General features: G+C 35.5%; 2 protein-coding genes across 2 annotated transcripts; one reads left to right on the top strand and one right to left on the bottom strand.

The window, feature by feature from the left end:
- The first annotated feature begins 325 nt into the window (after positions 1–325).
- On the top strand, positions 326–1,064 carry LOC137837754 (22.7 kDa class IV heat shock protein-like). The gene has a single exon (XM_068646865.1). It carries the CDS (start codon positions 326–328, stop codon positions 884–886), a length of 561 nt encoding a protein of 186 aa, XP_068502966.1. The 3' UTR covers positions 887–1,064.
- A 270-nt stretch (positions 1,065–1,334) lies between these two features.
- On the bottom strand, positions 1,335–3,477 carry LOC137837753 (pentatricopeptide repeat-containing protein At1g33350). Its single transcript, XM_068646864.1, has one exon. It carries the CDS (start codon positions 3,412–3,414, stop codon positions 1,846–1,848), a length of 1,569 nt encoding a protein of 522 aa, XP_068502965.1. The 5' UTR covers positions 3,415–3,477; the 3' UTR covers positions 1,335–1,845.
- Between the last annotated feature and the right edge of the window lie 10,704 nt (positions 3,478–14,181).

Here is a 14,181-nt window from a genome sequence, read left to right as displayed (position 1 = left end):
ACCCTCTTTCCCTTCGAGAACCCTCTTTTCCTCCTCCAAATATCAAATACTAGAACCTTCTTCATCTCTCTACATTATACTATAACGCTTCCATCTCACCAGCTAGAATGCATGTGACATGGAATTTTCAAGAACCTCGATAACTCTTTGCTACATTATCTCTCCCTATATATACAACAGCAACCACCTTGTGCTTTATAACTTCAATCAGTCTAAAGACAATATTCAGATATAGCCCAAATCAAACACGTAATCCATTGCTTTCAATTTTCCAATACTTCTGTGAGTACCTAAACAGAAGGCACGTACACATTTCAAAACACAAATGAGGCACTTGGTACTAGTACCACTGATCTTGCTTGTTCTTGCTGGTTTTCCATCCAAGGCAAAAGGGCATCTGCAACCATTTACTGATCGTCCTGGTGCACTCTGGGCTGACATATGGTCTGATCGTTTCCTTGATCCATTTCGTGTGTTAGAGCAAATCCCATTTGGGGTTGCCAAAGATCAGCCATCCATGGCTGTTTCACCTGCACGAGTAGATTGGAAGGAGACACCAGAGGGTCATGTTATAATGATAGATGTGCCAGGGTTGAAGAAAGATGAGATCAAGATAGAAGTGGAGGGGAACAGAGTGCTGAGAGTGAGTGGAGAAAGGAAGATGGAGGAGGAGAGGGAAGGGGATCACTGGCATAGAGTGGAGAGATCTTATGGCAAATTCTGGAGGCAGTTCAAGGTACCTGACAATGTGGATTTTGATTCTCTCAAGGCTAAGTTAGAGAATGGAGTGCTTACTCTCACAATGGCCAAGTTGTCACCTGATAAGATCAAAGTTCCAAGGGTTACTAGCATTGCAGGGGATGATGAAAGCAAGCAGGTGCTTTGAATTATTGATAAATGATAATAACTGTACTCCCATGGACTTCTTTGTGTGTCAGTAAATGATCAATAAAAAAAGGGTTTGTTTGTACTCTGGGCTTGGATTTTGGGGATAAAAGGGTTCAACTAAGATCGTTGGTTGTCATCATGTAACAATTTATCATAGTGTTGATGCTGTTTGATTAGCTCGTTTGATCTTATTTTGTGGTCTTGCTCAAGTTTTAGCCCTTTGATTATTAAATAAGGTTGTAAAGGAATGAACTCGGAATAATACAATCATGGAACGCATTAATAAAAGAAAATACATAACAAAACGTGAGACACACTTAAAAGAGACATCATACAGATTCTGTCATTAGATGCTGTAAAATAAATAATCTAGCATTCAACATCATGTAATCACTTCATGTAATCACTTACATGGCGTAAACTGTAAACCTTCTGTTCGTATAGTGTGGCTGAAGCATTTTGTCATGTTTGCATGAAAAGGATGTTACTAGGAAAGCATCCTTCAAATACATCTTAGTTTACGTTATCAAAATACAGCCCAGGAACAAAAAACTGGACCAGATTTAGAAAGCGTGTTGATATGATACAGTACTTAAATAAGCTTTGAAATCTCTAAAGAATTAGAACTCCTATTCTTCTGTCCTCCAAGACAAAAGATTTCATCAATGGTCAAACCAAAATGAATAAAATATAGACATGGTCACATGGTAGTTTTTTTCTTCTATTTCTCTGTTCTTGATAAATCTTCGAAATTGCAATGAGACTTACGTCAAACAATTAGGTGTCCCTAGAAAAATCCTTGGTCATGTGATGCGACTGCATGTACCAGGAATCAGTTGCAAGGTCTGCACTGGCTTTAGTAAATAAATTGGGTTTCTATTTACTGAAGTACATTGATTCTTCCTCTGTTTAATCCTCCAAATGTAGTATGGTGAATCAAAAAGTTGAGGTCAAGGACTACAGATCAACCATGATTTCATTTCTAAAACCAACGAGACTTTCCAAGACCCCGTATAACTCTTCTGTCTTTGGATTCGATTTGTCAAGAGAATAGAACTGATGAACCTGGTCATCAACCTCAATCCAGCTGCAACCTGGAATTTTGTAAGACTTTTGCTGCTTCAGTGTCCTCCACAAATTCCTCACTTCATCCCACTGTCCCAACTCCCCATATACATTGGCCAACATTATACCGTAACCTCCATTGTGTGGATCTATTTCAACCAGTTTTTTGGCCGCAAATTCTGCCAAATCACTCCGGCCGTGCACCTTACATCCATTAAGCAAAGAACCCCAAACAACCTCATCTGGTTCCATGCTCATACAATTGACAACTTCCATTGCCTCATCAAACCTCCCTGCTCGACCAAGAAGGTCTATCAAACACCCGTAGTGCTCAATCCTCGGCTCTATCCCATATTCCCGACCCATCATCTCAAAATACCTATAACCCTGATCAACCAATCCACCATGAGTACAAGCATTCAACAAACCAATGAAGGTGATCTCATCCGGTCTCACGCCACCACCACACCCCACCATTTGCTCAAAAACGGCAATTGCACTGTCACTCTGCCCGTGCAACGCAAAACAGTTAATCATCGAGTTCCATGAAGTCAACCCCTTCTCCGGATTCATCCCAAAAACCTTCCTTGCATTTCCAAGGCTTCCACACTTCCCATACATATCAACAAGCGCATTCGAGACAAACGAGTCCAATACAAACCCATTCTTGTACACATAACCATGTATCCATCTCCCAAGCTGGAGCATCCCCGTGTGGCCGCAAGCCGAAAGTGCACAAACCACAGTGACCCCATTCGGCCTATTACACTCCCAAACCATTCTCCTAAACAACTCAATCCCCTGACTGAAAGCCCCATTCTGAGTGCACCCAGCAATGAGAGCATTCCACGAAGGCACATCCCTCTCGGGCATCTCATCAAACACCCTCACCGCACTCTCAACATCCCCCACCCTCGCAAACCCAGAAACCATAGCGGTAAAAGACACCACATTTCTCTCAGACATTTCATCAAACACCTTCTTTGCATTCCGCAACCCACCGGAAACCTTGGAGTAAGAGTCAACAAGCGCCGTTTGCACAACAGGGTAGTGAAGAAACCCGGATTTAACGATCTGGGCATGCAGGGAGTCAACGGCGCATGAGTCCGGGCATGCTTTGAGCGCGTGGGGGAAGATGAACTGGTTGGGGCGGGTGCTCTGGGAGCGTAGCATGTGGCGGAAGAGGATGAGGGCTGAGGGGTGGTTGGCGGGGTGAGCGGCATAGGCGGTGATGATGGCGGTGAAGAGGTGGGTGTTGGGGGATGGGTGGTGGTGGAAGATGAGGTGTGCATAGGAGAGGTTGGAGAGAGTGAGGGCGCAGAAGCGAAGGAGCTTGAAGGCGTAGAAGTGCGTGTGGGCGTGGCCGAGAGTGGTGAGGTAACCCTGAAGTTGCTTCAGGTGGTTCAGATCATTGCACTTGCTCAGTGTTTCCAACACATGTTCATTCAGGTTTCGCTTCATTTGCTTTTTTCTTTTCTAAGACGAAGCACATCAAATTCTTATAAAACACGATTGATCAAGAGCAATTACATTTTACAATTTTCATGCAATTTCACATATTAATTAAAATTGTTAAAACTTTAAAAAATTATTATTATTCGAATAATGTCACACTATTTCAGTGTATTTCAACTGAAATTGTGTGAAAATAACACGACTTAGTTATAATCAGATTTCAATGGAAATTATACCATCTTAAACAATTAACTGAATTTAATAATTTTTTAAAATTTTAATATGTTAATATTATCTTGTGAAATTGCATAGTAATAAAAGTACCCATATTCTATATGTTCTAGATAGAATTTATAAAAGTCCCCATATTAGCTGTTTCCATATGTTATTGTGTATTAATATTAAATAATGTAATTTTGTGACTAATATAATAGATGACTTTTACTACTATATGAGGGTGACTTTTACTACTATATGAGGGTAAACGAATGAAAAAAGACAAGCAAAACAAAATTCTAAATATAGTTTTGGCAGATTGCATAATAGTACGAGGTTGATTAGCAGAACAAGCATATGAAGTTAAAGTTGAAGTTATGCATAAAGATAATGAAAGACATCCAATTACTAGGTTTATTTGTGCTACATCCAATAACATGTGATTTTTATTGTTTTGGTTCAAAATTATAAGAAATAACTTGTTTGGATGAGATTGAAAAGAATGTGAAAATAAAGATGTGTTAGATGAAAATCAACAAAAACAATGAGAAAAGCAAAACGAAAACCTAAATATGATGTTAAGAGACTACGGAACAAGAGTAGGGTTGGAGTTGCACTAAAGGTAGTAGAGGATAAAGAACTTACAATAAACTTTACATTTGGTCACAACCGTTATTCTATCGTTAATGTTCTCATAATTTCCTAACATCGTATTTATATTTTTTTTTTTAGATTTTTTCTTTTTTATTGATCCTAATCCAAAAATAAAAGTCACTTATTATGTTAATCACAAAATTACATAGTTTAATATTAACAAAAATATATGAGGATATGAGAAGACAACTAAATTTATGTTAACCACAAAATTACATAGTTTAATATTAACAAAAATAGTATAAAGAGACAACTAAATAAGACAGGACAAAATAACAACTACATAATCCATTAAAAAAAATTAAACAACAAAAATTCAATAAAAATATATATATAATTTGTTAGTACTCGATATATTAAAAACTCAATTGAATATATATATATATATATATATATATATATATTAATTTTCAATAAAATAAGAAAAATAATAGCATGTTCTTAGTATAATAACCATTGAAAGACATGATCTATGTCATGTTTGGTTTATATTTCAGTTGTTTTATATTGCTTTTATTAAATAGATTGAAAATTTTGCCTCTTTTGATTTTTTTTATCAAAATTAAAATATAACATATAATGAAAAAGTATGTTTCTCATTATATTAGTCCTTTTCTTTTTCTGTATCCTGTATTACATTTACAAATTCATGTTCAAAAATAAGTTATGTAATTTATTATGAACCGTGACATATTAACATGTAATAATATGATAATAGACTTAAAAGTATTTCGTCTTTTTTAACAAAATAAGAAACAACCAAGACTACAATTATACAAAATTAGAGAACAAATTAAGTGTAAACTTTAATATAAAATGAAGAGAAATTGATAATGACATATTTTTTAAAAATGTATTCATCTTGAGTAGTCAAAAAGATAGGTACATGGGTGTAAACACTCCAAAAATATGTCTAACTGTTTATAATACAAATCCCACATGTTTATATACAAGTTTAAAGTTTTCTAAAATATTTCTAATATATGGTTAGAACTTATAGAAATACAAATATTTACAATATAAAGTGCAAAAGAACATCTTAAAGCCCTTCAGAACCTCCGACACCTCTATGATCATTTGCTTGTGTACACAGTACATTCATCGCAATTCACAACATAATAAGAAAAGCAAAGGTAAGCTAGTGAAAATAAAATTTTATAATATACATAATTCAATCAAAAGAGCTAAACAAATTACATAGATCAATTTCTCAATTATTCAATCTTCTTAAAATCCCAATTTCAAACAATCACATAAATCCCACATGAATATACACACCCAACATATTCAACAAACAGAATAACAATCGTCGTATTAAGTAAGTCCTACCTGAGACTAACACTTGATCCAATACTCAAGACTTAAATTACCAGTGAATGCAAGAGAAAGGATCAAGGTAAGTTCAATACAACCCAAGTTGTGCATCTCATATGTCACAATGTGCATGAACTCCCCCATCAGCTTCTTACCACTTGATATCTTAGTCTATGTGACTTAGATCATTAATTAAGTTCGGTGATCTTTGTTACCACATAGACATCAATACTTAATACAAAAACAAACATCAGTCCATACATAATCCTAAATCCTAAATGTATGATTTCAATTTCATACAATTTTAATCATACAATATCATTAAAAAAAATTGATTAACAAAGAATAAATAAAATAAAATGAGACACTCTAAGGGTGCCCCCAACCCTTGTACAAATAATTCCAACACAAGTTTCTTATCCCCCAACCAGTTGGGGATCCAACAGACATTACAATACATCAACCACATTAACATACCATAACAAGATACAAGAGCACATCAATATACAATTACATCAACCCTCCAAAGGAACATATTCTCAAGACAAGACACGAAAGTCCAACAACTAAACTCAGTCTATGCCAGCAGACAAAAGTAAACCAAACACCCAAGTGCCAAACCCATCAAATGGACCCTGTGATGAGGATATATAATCCAAAAAACCTGCACAAAAACACACCACGTCTTCTAAATCTGAACAAATTGTTAAACAAGAATAACCAAACATCAGTCTCTTAAATATCTCTTATAACATAAAGGTTCCAAACACCAATCTGAGTAGGATAAATCAACCAATCTTTCTTTTACCATAACCCAAGAACAAAATCTTAAAACAGACCCTACCAGGAAGAAACAATTGCCAAACCTGGACAAAACGTTAAACATAAATCACCAAACATCATACAACAAAAGGGTCCCAATCTGAGTAAGAGAAACCAACCAATCTTTTCTTTACCGTAATCCAAGACTAAGTATTCTTTTGTACCACAATAAAAAAACTCAATTAGATCAACACATCCATTCTTAAAAATCACCTTATTCCTATGATTCCAAATTTCACCTATAATACCTACCCAAATCCCCCCAGCACCTAGCAATAACATGTTTCAAACGTATAGGTTTTAAACATTTAAAGTGCATTTGTGCATCACAATGTAATACCGAAGAAATCCCCAGCCACTCAAGACACAATCCCAAAATTCTCCAAGAGACCTTACACAAAAAAAAAAGATGACTTACCGTCTCTTTTTCCACACCACATAAGGGACAACAGTCACACATTGGAGAAATACCATGCCTCAAGAGATTGTCCTTAGAGACAATTACTTTAGATAACACCCTCCAAGCCGTAATTTGTGCCAAGGGTATGCGATCCACAACATTCAAAAAGTTTATTTAACAAAAAAGAACACTTAAATACCAAACCATCAAAATCTAATATTTCTACTTAATATATAAACAAACAACACAATATATAAACAAACAACATCCCTGCAAGAGAAATTGAATATTGGAACCACGTCCCTGCAAGAGAAATTAAAGTTAACTTCCCTTCCCTTAATTGCTTGCTTTACAAGAAACCTCTAGAATCTTATCCCCCCAGTTTGGATAAGCTTCAAGATATAAGGGACTAATGCAAGTTATCCAAACATAACAAAAATTCAGTATATCGTAGAATAAATTAAGAGAATTAATTTTCTCAACTAATCCACAAAGATTGATGACCAAATCCTAAGATACAATAGAGAATAAAGGATCTTTAGAGCAAAAATGAACTTACTATAGAACTGTTCATTAACTCCTCAGCTACAGCGTGGTACAATCAGATTTTAAGATAGATAATGTATGTAGTGAGAAATGAAGAGAGAAGGGAACATGTAGGAGAGATGAAGAAAGAGAAAGGAAAGTTACGTGGTTGGGGGTTCTTTGGCCTTTTCTTTTTACGTTCTTACATTATCTCCAACAACAAAAAATTTTGTCCTTGAAAATGAACTTACCAAGAAAGAGATTAGGGTATGATGCTTGTATCTCCTCTTCAATCTCCCAAGTGGAATCTTCAAAGATGAGATGCCACAATACTTTCACCATGGGAATACTTCTTTCACGGAGTTGTTTCACTTGTGAATCTAAAATTCTGATTGACTTCACTTCAAATGACATATTTTCTTTCACCTGGATTGAATCAGACTTTAGAATGTGGTTGTGATTAGGTACGTACATTCTTAGCTGGGATACATGAAAAATATTGTGAATGTTAGCTAAAGGAATAGGCAAATCAATTTCATAAGCCACAGGTTCTATTCTCCTGAGAATTTGATAAGGTCCTATGAACTTAGGAGTCAATTTCTTGGATTTGATTGTTTTTCCTACACTAGTGAATGGTATAATTCTTAAAAAGACATGTTCACCTGCTGAGAATTCTAAAGGTCTTCTTCTTTGACCTATATAAGATTTTTGCCTGTTGAGAGATGTTTTCAATCTTTCCTGAATCCTTTTGACTTTCTCATTGGTTTGTTGTATTAATTTTAGTTCAATTAACAGACTCTCACCATCCTGAAACCATCACAAATGTGTCTTGCACTTTCTTCCATACAATGTCTCAAAAGAAGTCATTCCTATGCTAGCTTGGTAATTGTTATTTAGGTGAACTCTACCAAAGGTAGAATTTCATCCCAGTTTCCCAAATGATCTAACAGACAAGTCCTAAACAAATCTTCTAAAGAATGGATAGTTCTCTCTGATTTTCCATCATTATGAGGATGGTATGCTGAACTAAGTCTGAGTTTAGTCCCCAAATCTTCTTGAAGTGTTTACCAAAATCTGGAGGTGAATATGAGATCTCTATCTGATATTATGTTGGAGGGTACACCATGCAATCTGACTATTTCATTTATGTAAATTTGGGTCAACTTCTACACAGAGATTCTCAAATCTATAGGTAGGAAGTGTGCCATCTTTGTCAATCTGTCCACTATGACCCAAACAGGGTCATGCTTCTCAAAGTACGTGGTAAGTGGGTAACAAAATCCATTGAGATATTGTTCCACTTCCAGACTAGAATGTCTAACTGAGTTAACATGTATCCATGCCGTTGATGTTCAATCTTTGATTTCTGACAAGTCAAGCAAGCAGTTAAAAACTTGGCTACATCATTCTTCATGCCATGCCACCAATAAGACTTCTTGAGATCTTGATACATCTTGGTCATTCCAGGATGTAAATTGAGTTTGCTTTTATGACCTTCAGATAACATTGTTTATTTTGTTTTAGTTCATTATCTTCTGGTATGCATATTCTATTTTTGAATCTCAAAATATCATCCACTCCTAAAGAGAAGTCTTTAACTTTGTCAGTATTTAATAAGCCTATGATGTTCTTCAATTTTGAATCTTCCAACTACTTCTTCTTAACCTTCTTCAGAAATTCATCAGTTATAACTAGTGTATTACAACTAATGCAATTTGAAGACATGGAAACCTCCAAATTCATACTCCTGAAATCTTCAATCAATACTAGCTCTCTAATCATAAGCGACGACATATATTCTTTTACGACTCAACGCATCTGCAACAACATTTTCCTTTCCAGAATGGTATATCAACTGGAAATCATAGTCTTTCAAGCTTTTATGAGATGAAGAAATACCTCAAGCTTAAACCCTAAACCTAAACCCCAAACCCTAAACAAATACATCAAGCTTTTATGATCACTGAACACATTAAAACTAACTCCATAAAGAAAATGTCTTCATATTTTAAAGCAAAGACAACTGCTGCCAATTCTAGATCATGAGTTAGATAGTTTCTTTCATGCATCTTTAACTGACAAGAAGCGTAGGCAACAACTCTCTTATTTTGCATCAGAACACAACCCAATCCCTAATAGGAAGCATCACAAAAAACTTCAAAAGGTTGATTGGTATCAGGGATTGTCAATGCAGGAGAGTTAGTCATTCTTCTTTTTCAACTCTTCAAAGCTTCTCTCACATTGTTTAGAACATGCAAAAGGGTGATCCTTCCTAGTCAGTTGGGTCAAATGAGCCACTATTTTAAAAAAGTCTTCTATAAATCTCTTGTAATATCCTGCTAACCCCACAAAACTTCTAATTTCTGTAACAATTTTAGAACGTTCCAATGGAAGTACAACCTTCACTTTAGAAGGATATACTGATATTCCTTGTGCAGAGATAACATGTCCTAAAAATTGTATTTCTAACATTCATAAGTCACATTTTGAAAGTTTAGCATATAACTATTTTTCTCAAAGTGTTTAGGACAGTTCTCAGATGTTCTGTGTGTTCTTCTCTTGTATGAGAATAGATCAAGATATCATCTATGAACACTGCCACAAACTTATCAAGAAAAGGTCTGAAGATTCGATTCATATAATCGATGAAGATAATTGGAGCATTGGTCACACCAAATGGCATAACCAGTAATTCATAGTGATCATACCTTGATCTAAAAGCATTCTTCTTAACATCATCCACTCTCACTAAAATTTGGTGATAACCTCAGTGCAAATCTCAACTTCCCCATGCAACTGTTCCATCAGATCGTCAATTCTAAGAAGGAGATATTTATTCTTGATTGTTAACTTGTTTAATTGTCTATAATATATGCATAGACGTGATGAACCGTCCTTCTTCTTCACTAATAGCATCGGAGCTCCCCATGAAGAAACACTGGGTCGAATGAATTGTTTCTCCAATAAGTCTTCTAGTTGTTTCTTCAATTTAGCTAACTCCGTTGGTGTCATTCAGTATAGAGTAATTGACACAGGGCCTGCTCTTGGAATCAAGTCTATTGCAAACTCTATCTCTCTTTTAGGTGGAATTCCAAGAATCTCATCAGAAAATACATCCATAAATTTATGAACTACAAATATATCTTTTTCTACTTTATCAGTAACTATAGAACAAGCCGAGAGCACAAAACAAAACATTTTGCACCTTCTTGTATCTCTCTCAAATTGTTGAGGATAACCTACATTTCTTTTATTTTAGGGAAAATTACCTTCTTCCGACCATAATTTATAAAGATATGATTAGCAAACAACCAATTCATTTCCAATATAACATCCAAATCTTTTAAACATATACAAATCAAGTTGATCTTGTATCTCCGCCCATCTAAAATTACTGGACACTCAGCACACATGGAAGAAGTTACTATATTACCTTCTATTGGTGTAAATGCCACCAACTCAATTTCTAATTCTCGAACTGACAACTTAAGTTCCTTAGCATAATCAAAATATATAAAAGAATGGGGGTTGTCCTAGAATCAAATAATACAAATAATTACGTTTCAAGGATAGAATAAATACCTCTAACAAGGCTATCAGACTGTGAAGCTTCAGCTCCGCTAATAGCAAAAACTCGACCCGCTGCTATGGGTTTTTTATTATTATTCTGTTGTACTTGCTACACTCCACCAGAATTTAGAGCTCCCAATTGGTCACGACAGTTTTTTGTTGTATGACCATACATGTGACATCTATCACATGTCACATTTAACATTGGATGAGGACATAATCTAACAACATGTGGCCCACCGCATCTAAAACAAATGAAACTAGGAAGTGATTGAGAACTAGGTATTCCTTTACTATAAGATCGAGGTCTAAAATAAGGTTTCTTTCTTCTTCTTTTTGAGCAAAGAATTATATGAATTAAAGGGAGCACTTTAGGGGTGCTCCAACCCTTATACAATAACCATCAAAGCAAACCTACTTTTCATTCCTATATCCCAAGAGATAGTTCTACCACATGGGTTTAAAGATTCTATAAGAACTAATATAACTCCCTCCCTATTACACAATCTTTATAACAATTGCATAAGAAACATCAAGCCATACCCATATATATAAAGCTGGAAAACCTCCCACATTAAATTGGAATATGCAAATAATCCCATAAAATTGGCTTCATTATTGATTGGCCAATGAAAACCACTTTAACAGTGTGCACCTTTGCTTGATTACAAACATCCTCTGCTCAATAAAACCCCTAGTACAAATTCCTTCCATGTATACTTGCAAAACTACATTGTCTTAATGTTTTGTTGTCGAAGTATAGATTTCCAGCATTTTCAGCAAGCCTTTTGGCACCATGAACCAACATTCATCGGCCCTTTTTGATATTTACTTTCTTTTGTTTGTCTACTCACTACCTGTAATACCTCTGTACCCCTGCAACACCGAGACAATACCATCCTTCCAGCAAAGATCAGTGTTAAACAGAACCAGTTCCAAGAAAAACATGCATGCACAAACTTGCAGGATTTGCTAAAGCTAGTTTTCAAATATCAGAATTAAACCAATGTTGTTTTTCTTAAGCCAGAATTCTAAAGTTCATCAAATATATTCTAACAGATTTAAAGAGCCAAATAGTTTAGAGTCTTACCTACAATTCTACCTTTTATAACTTGTTTCTTATTTTGTAATTCCACATTCCATCATCCTTAAAGCCTCTAGTAACCCTCTAGCATAATTGTAAAAAAAAACTGTTGGCCTTCCACGCCTCTTCAGCCAGCACAAAAAGCATAATCCAGCAAAAATGGTAAATCTAAACCAGTATTTTAACAACAATAGCTTATACAACAAGTTTAAATTATAGACTATCAACAACAAACAATAAGTAAACAATTAAAGATAATGCAAGTTACACTTGTATCCCCAACAGGTTATGTTGTTGCCATATTAATCCATGTTAGGAGAGATAAAATCCAGTCAGAAAAAGAGAATTTAACTTTCCTTACTTTTTGTTTCATCCATGCCCATGATTGAATTTGTGCCATGGTAAGAATTTCCTCAGCATCTATCTTTGTTTGATTAAAAAGAGCCTTGTTTCTATGTTTCCAGATACACCAAATCACTAAGACCCATAGGCTTTTCCATAGTCGATTACCTTTTTTTGTTAAAACAGATGTAGGAGAATTGCTCAAATTGATTGACCAACTCATTGTGATACACCGAACTAATCCCAAACCACCTATTGCACATATTCCAAATGGCAACAGATACCTTACATGAAACTATAATGTGTGAAGTCGACTCCTCTTCCCTCCCGCATAGGGTACATAATGTATCCCTCAAAATAACACCCCTTTTACAGATTCTGCTTAGTTGTTATCCTATTCGAAAAAACCCTCCACACATAAAACTGAGTCGATCGCATAACCTTTAAATTCCAAAGATATGCAAGCAGCGATGATACAACCCCAGTTCCATGATTAGCTAACATTTTATAAACGGATTTTACCGAGAATGTATATGATGGTGGGTCGTTCCATAGCCATAAATCCTCCTTATCTCGATGTAAGGAAACCTGTGAAATACTTGTCATAAACTTGTCTACCAAAGGTTTTTCCCACTTGAACCACTCCCTTCTCCAGCGAAAAGCCCACTCCCACCCCTTTGTAGACAATCTTCCAAATCTAACAATAGGTTCATCTTTAATCAAGGAATTATTGTAGATTCTGGGGTATCTCCCTTTGAGCTGACAATTGATTAACCATTTATCTTCCCATAATTTAAACTTGGCCCCAGATCTTACTTGCCAAACCACATTTGAATTGAACCAACTGCTACCCTAAACCCTAAACAGATCAATTCGCCTAATGCCAAGGTCACCCTCCTCTTTTGGTTTACAGACGTTCTCCCAGCTAGACCAAGTTATTTTCCTTCCCTCCGCACCCCATCCCCTGTTATTTTTTTTATTTCCTTGCACACTCCTATAGGGGCTTTAAAAAAGGATAAGAAGAATAGAGGTATGACATTAATAACTGATTTTATAAGACAAACTCTTCCCACGAATGATAGGTACCTCCCTTTCCACGCCGAAAGTTTCTTTCTGGTCTTAGATAGCTAGGCTCCCAAAAGGAACACCTAGATGGATTACTGCCAACAGGTAGGCCTAAGTAGGTGAAGGGTAATTCCATTAGGCTACAATAAGTATTTTAGAGAACATATTCACCAGGTTCTTATTTACTCCTATTGCACATATTTTAATCTTGTGGAAATTTACTCTAAGGCCAGAACTTAATTCGAAACATCTTAGCATAGCCTTAATAGTCATGATATTTTGCACACTGGATTTGCAGATGAAAAGAGTGTCATCGACAAACTGTAATAAATTCACATCAACATTTTTATTTCCAACTTTTATTCTGGAAAACAAAATTTTTCTTGTTGCTTGATTTACTAACCCAGATAAACCTTAGGCCACAATCAGAAACAAAAACAATGTCATTGGGTCCCCCCTTGTCGAAGGCCTTTAGAGGGTTTGAATTCTTTTGTTGGGCTACCATTTCCCAGAACAGAGATAGTAGCAGGTTCAAGACAAGCTCTAATCCACTATATCCATTTTCCACAAAACCCTAATATGTCCCACATGTAGAATAAGAACTCCCAATTTACCGAGTCATACGCCTTTTCAAAGTCTAGCTTAACAATCACCCCACATCTCCTTCTTCTTTTCAATTCATCCACAACCTCGTTCACAACAAAGACACTATCTAGTAACCTCTATTAGATTAAAAAAAAAAGTTGATTGTGACACATCGATGACCTTCTCAATAACTTTT

This window comes from Phaseolus vulgaris, chromosome 4 (assembly GCF_000499845.2).
Source record: "Phaseolus vulgaris cultivar G19833 chromosome 4, P. vulgaris v2.0, whole genome shotgun sequence".
NCBI classification, from domain to species: Eukaryota; Viridiplantae; Streptophyta; class Magnoliopsida; order Fabales; family Fabaceae; genus Phaseolus; species Phaseolus vulgaris.
The sequence above is the reverse complement of the archived record's forward strand: the minus strand, read 5'-3'. Positions and strand labels throughout refer to the sequence as shown.

Excerpts from the sequence above, each read along its gene's own strand:
- LOC137837754 (XM_068646865.1), top strand. The coding sequence starts at position 326 with ATGAGGCACTTGGTACTAGTACCACTGATCTTGCTTGTTCTTGCTGGT.
- LOC137837753 (XM_068646864.1), bottom strand. The coding sequence starts at position 3,414 with ATGAAGCGAAACCTGAATGAACATGTGTTGGAAACACTGAGCAAGTGC.